This window comes from Ursus americanus, chromosome 5 (genome assembly GCF_024610735.1).
Source record: "Ursus americanus isolate L20-20 chromosome 5, mUrsAme1.1.p, whole genome shotgun sequence".
Taxonomy (NCBI): domain Eukaryota; kingdom Metazoa; phylum Chordata; class Mammalia; order Carnivora; family Ursidae; genus Ursus; species Ursus americanus.
Genome location: NC_142131.1, coordinates 82178478 through 82184718, shown reverse-complemented (window position 1 = coordinate 82184718; position 6241 = coordinate 82178478). Strand labels below are relative to the sequence as shown.

Here is a 6241-nt window from a genome sequence, read left to right as displayed (position 1 = left end):
AATGTATGATTGAGTGAGGATGAAATATATATCATATACTTATCCAAGGTTCAAGTAGGGCAGTGAGAGAACACAAGAAGGGGGAAGGGAATGGGGTCTCTGAGCAATGACATAGAAAGGAGGGGAGGTGGTAGTATTAGCTCTGAGCTACCACTAATAGATGCAATTTAGACATTAACTGTCCCACATGGTAGAGATTTGTTCTGTAAGTAAAGAGAATAGGTGGGGACATGAGATAGCCTACGTAGCCATGAAATTGGCTAAAATGTTGTCATTTGCAGAAATATCACAGCCTGCTGATGCTGGTAAGGGTAATAAAGGAAAGCGCTTGGGTAACCGAATCCAATAAATCTTTGTGATTTCTCAAAATCTGGCTTGTTCCTAGGATTGATTACTTCTGACAAGACAGAGAGATGGATAAAAGAAATGAGTCTTCAAATATGGATTTTATCCTCTTGGGCCTCTTCCCTGGCATAAAACATATCAACGTCCTTGTCTCTGCCATCCTTCTGATCTACACTGTGGCTCTAACCACAAATTTCTTCCTTATACTCCTGATCTGGGTGGATTATCACCTCCACACACCCATGTACTTTCTGCTCAGCCAACTGGCTGTCATGGACCTGACATTAATCTCTAGCACTGTACCCAAGATGGCAACTGATTTCTTCTCAGGAAAGAGAAATATATCACAGGTGGCTTGTGGAACTCAGATATTTTTCTTCCTGACTCTAGGAATTGCTGAGTGTATCCTCATCACCCTCATGGCCTTTGACCGGTATGTGGCCATTTGCAATCCTCTGAGATACACCCTAATCATGAGTCAGAAAGTATGTCTGCAGATGGCTACCATTTCCTGGGCTGGAGGTGCCCTTATATCACTTATGCACACAGCATATGCTATGCATTTCCCCATCTGTGGCTCTAGAGAGATTTCCCATTTCCTCTGTGAGGTCATGGCCATCCTAAAATTGGCCTGTGAGGACATCTCTGCTTATGAGAAGACTGTAGTGATGACAAGCATTGTAGTGCTCCTCATTCCTTTGTCCTTTATCCTGTCCTCTTATGCTCTCATCTTCCTTGCTGTGCTCCGCATGAACTCCCTGGAGGGCAGAAATAAAGCCCTGGCCACCTGTTCCTCCCACCTGACTGTGGTGAGCCTGTACTTTGGTCCAGCCATGCTGGTCTACATGAGGCCTACTTCTTACCACAGTCCCAAGCTGGACCAGGTTCTCTTTATGCTTGGTGCCATCCTCACCCCCATGATGAACCCCCTCATATATAGTCTGAGGAACAAGGAGGTGCTGGGAGCTCTGAAAAATGTGTTGGGACGCTGCCTAACCTCAAATTAGACTGCAATCATAAAAGGAATGTCAATTACTCTCTATCTCTATTTCAGTCTAAATCAGTCCTACTTAGATGTTCAGGTCTCAGTTCTGATCTTTCCATGCTTAAAATTGCAATGGGGCCACTACCTCTATGAATTCAGTCCATATATACAAATAATCTGATGAAAAATGCTTATATTCTTCATGTTTCTTTTAGAATGTTAGACCTACACTCTCATATTGTGAACCTTCAGGAGGTAGGCACTCCAGGGTTGATGATAATTGATGGTGATGGTGGTGATGATGGTGGTAGTAAATGTGATGATGGTGTAGTTGGAGTGCTGGTACTTAAGATGGTGGAGGTAGTGATGGTAATGATGATGAAGTTTCACCAAGAAAAAGAACTGAATTAATTATAATTATTTTCAACTACAAAGGGAAAGTATATCAATTTCAGTCCTTGAAAGAGGCTAATCACCACAGAAAGTCTGTGGATGTTCCATCTTCCAAAGATCCATAAGTGAAGATAAGAACAAAATGGAATTCTTGGTTTCTAATTTTTTAAATGAAGAGTCTAGATTATAGACCTAAACAAAAAGCCAATAAATTACTCTGTTTTTACTATTTTTCTTCTACATTAAATTTCAAATATTTATGAATTTGTTCCAATTATCAAAAAGAATCTACATTAAGATCAGACTTTTTTGTTTGTTTGTTTAGTTTCAACTCTTTATTTTTAAGAATATATAATTATAATAGATGATGGAAATAGTTATATTCAGGCTTATATTACTGGAATGAATTTTATCTTTTGTTGTTTTTTACATTTAGTGACTTTCTGCCATGTAATGTCAAAGGAATAAATATTCACATTTTAACAAAGAGGAAATAGAGTGAACATAGCTGAATCTATAAATTTGGAAGTATCCCTATCCTAACATCTGACAGTAAGAACAAAAATGGACTGCAATTGAACCTAATGGATTTAATAATTTACTAGTACATGCATCATATTTTAATTGTCCTGGTTCAGTGACTAAAGTAGCACAATATAAAATTATTTAGACACAGTTATCTAACATCTAAAAAGCAGAGTGAGGAATAAGAAATGTACCTGGCAAAATAATAAATAAATAAATAAATAAATAAATAAATAAATAAATAAATCTGAAAATTAGAAAGCATATCCATATGTCATCCCTAAATCTATGGGGAAAAATAACAATTATTTATTTTTAAATCTGAAATATGTTGAGGATTATATGAAAGAAATGTTTTGATCTACAAAATGAATAAGTAGCAAAATTTTAGGATATTCATATAAGTTATTAATATAAATTATTTGGGCAAGGAAGAAATATATGTACCAATTGAAATGTAGGCCAATCGAGGGAGAAGTATACACCAGAAATATTTATTTTTAAGATTTTTAAAGTAATCTCTACACCCAATGTGGGGTGACAGATTACAACCCTGATATCAGGAGTCACATGCTCCACACTACTGAGCCAGTCAGGCACCCCTAAACCAGAGATAATCTTGTAATGATTAAACTGACATACACAAGGATGTGTGCTTTAGCTCATAACCATTTACTCAGGTATTAGCTGTCAGGTTTGAGGATTTCTATTTCTAACAGTAAAGTGGAATACCTTGCACTTCAGTTTTGTTTCCAATATAAGCATCTATTACACTAAATAAAACAATAGAGGCAGGGTTTATAAATGTCCTACCCAGAAGGTTAAAAATCTACTCAAAGAGCCATTGTGCTTCAGTTTGCTCCAGTGAAGTGGCACACATTTTGGGAAAAGCCTTATGTTTTATTGAAAATACCTATTATGTCTCATTAACTACCTAAAGTACTTTGTCCCATCCCAACAATGATTATGGCAGATAGGAATGAAGGAATAGGAATATGAAGGAATAGGAATCCTCTTGGATGGGACTTGAGCTAAAAGAGGAAGTGAGATCCATAGTTCTTATTTACTTTAAGGGTCTGGTGGTTTCGCACAAAGCTGTATAACTACCCTCTTCTTCCATGCAGGAATAAAATGGGGTTTTAATGCATTGATTCTTTTTAAGATAAATGAGAAAGGTTGGAAAGAGAAAATCTTCATGTAAAGTTCTCATTCATTTACTCTCTGTTGCAGATGCCACACTACTTGTCAACAGAGTTCTGGTAAATGCAAAGCATAATCAACTGAACTCAGCAGTTAGGAAAAAGACAAGGAAGCCCATAAAAAGTCCATTGCCTTGTCAAAATCTCTCCTCATGGAGAACAAAGCCACATGGCAGAAACCACTTCTTTCTTATATAATTGGAAATCTTTCACTAGAAATGCCTAAAAAGAGAACATAAAGTTATCTAGCACAACCACATTCCCTAAAGTTCTGAAAAGAAATGAAATGAGACACTTCAAAAGACAAAATATAAGACTAAGTAAAGACTTGTGACAGAGTGGGGTAAGGCAGAATGGGGAAACAAATGTTTTTTCTTCCTAGACTGGAATTTCTTCGGTGGGGAAAGTCATAACATTCTTTAATATAAACTTAAGCCTCACTAAAACAAAAAATACTTTTTGTAGATGACTGAAATTGCCACTGGCCCCATATTGGCCTCTTCATTTGAAATGAGCAATTAGATAAACTGCATTCTCACTATCAAACAGCATCTCATCACTAAGTACAGTAAATTATTCCTAAATTCTAATTATTCTAACCTCACAGTTTCAGTTCCTTTACTTGATTTTTTTTTCTTCTCATGAATGAGTTAGATGCCACTTCTTTAACCATTTTATTATACTTTAGCCACCACCCATCCAACAGATAGTTTTGCCGTATTTTTTATGGTCTGATTACAGCAACTTGATTGCCTTGGTTTGGGCTCCCATTGTTATTCCTATAGGATATGAAGACTCTATAAATATTTTCATCCTGATTATTCCCCTTTGGCCTGTGAGATTTGTCCCTTTTCTCCCATGTGGGACCAGCCAGCTTACGCACAAATATCTAAAGTCAGACTGTAATAAGCCCACCTCAGTCTTTAAAAAAAATGCTGTGCAAATATCTAGTGTAGAGTTGTGAAAATCCTGGTCTCTATGTAGTTTTAACATTATTGCAATGAAGATTCTTGAGTATTTACAGCTAAAATAATTTGAAGAGTTAGAATCAGTGGCTATATGGCTTCTTCAATTTCAAAGTAAGAAAACCTATGTGAAGCCCAAAGTCGAAGAAAGCAGGAATATGCATTACACAGTCTCTGAATAACCCCTTATCCTCACCTATGTCCTCTCTTCTTCTGTCCCTCCCTTATATTTCTTCCTCTCTCTTTTTATCTATCTCTCAATATCTTTGTCTTTATCATGATTACTCATCCATTTCAGGTCTCCTGTGACTTTCAGTATACCTTTCATAAAGACCTTTCTGAATTCTTTGCTATTTATAGTCCTTTTCATTATCTTTTCCATTGTTTTCTCCAAATCTTTTTGCCATTTTTCCATCCCCACCCTAGATCTCTCTTTTTTGTTTTAAAGTTAGCAAACAGAACATTTTTATTTTTATTTTATTTCTTTTTATTTTATTATTTTTAAAGATTTTATTTATTTATTTGAGACAGAGAGAAAGAAAGGGAGAGAACAGAGGGAGAATCAGACTCCACGCTGAGCAGAAAGCCCAGTTTGTGGCTCCATCCCAGGACCCTGAGATCATGACCTGAACTGAAGGCAGATGCTTAACTGACTGAGCCACCCAGGAGCCCTGCAAACAGAATATTTTTAAATGTATGTTCATTGAATAAAATTTTATATTTTAATACACTTTATGAAATAATATAATTGAGTATTTTATATTTCTCACTGTAAGGAAAATAACAAAGTGGTTACATTTGGGAGCTCTTTATCATTTTAAAAATTTTATTATCTGTCATTAAGTGATTAGAAAATGATTTTTTTCATGCCTAAAATTAATCCATCCCCATATTAATAGTTAGGGATATAGACAAACAGTCCAAGAAATTTACCCTTTCACTGGAATCTCAGAACTGAAATGAGATTCCTTACCTCCAGAAAGCTTTTATGTCCTACCATACCTTCATTCTCACTAAGCAATATAAATTCTAAGAACTAATTTTCTAATGCTGCATATATATGGCACTACAAGCTGAATGATTCCAATTATGTCGATATTTGGCATTATACAAACAACATATCTAGTCAATTGAATGAATCTTTCTAACTTCTTCATTGCTTCCAAGCATTGTACAGCCAGACCTGTCCAGATATGTTTCCTCTTATTTTATGTAACACTAGATGACTTTCTTCTGAAGATTTGACACTGGAACTTCTTAGAAATACATATATGTACATATGTATATATGTATATATGTATATATATATATATTTGTGAATATATATATATATATACATATATTTGTGAGAGAGAGAATATGTACACAGTGGGAGAGTGGGAGGGGAAGAGGGAGAGAGAGAATCTTAAGCAGCCTCCAACTCCAGTGCAGAGCCCAATGTGGGGCTAGATCCTACAACCCTGAGATCATGAGCCAAAATCAAGCCACTGAGCCACACAGGTACCCCTGGAATTTTTTGAGTTACAGTGACACAGTCACCAATTTGTCACCATACTGATGCTTCTGCACACTCAATCACCCACCAAGTATGAACCCAAGTGTAGACTGGTATATCCAGTCTTCTGTAGTCTCTGTCTGTTGAGTCCATCCTCGTTGGAATTTAAGAGTACTTGACATTCCTGTGTCATATCTGGACCATTCTCACTAAGATCAAAACTATGTTATCATGTTCTTAGGGTGAGCCAGGCTTTTAATCCTAGATTTCTATGTTCACCAAACCAAGCAGCTACTTAGTAACAATAAATAAAATGGAATTTTCCACACATTCA

General features: G+C 36.1%; 1 protein-coding gene across 1 annotated transcript; it reads left to right on the top strand.

The window, feature by feature from the left end:
• The first annotated feature begins 413 nt into the window (after nucleotides 1-413).
• LOC123780135 (olfactory receptor 2V1-like) lies at nucleotides 414-1352 on the top strand. Its single transcript, XM_045778922.2, has one exon. It carries the CDS (start codon nucleotides 414-416, stop codon nucleotides 1350-1352), a length of 939 nt encoding a protein of 312 aa, XP_045634878.1.
• The last annotated feature ends 4889 nt before the right edge of the window (nucleotides 1353-6241 follow it).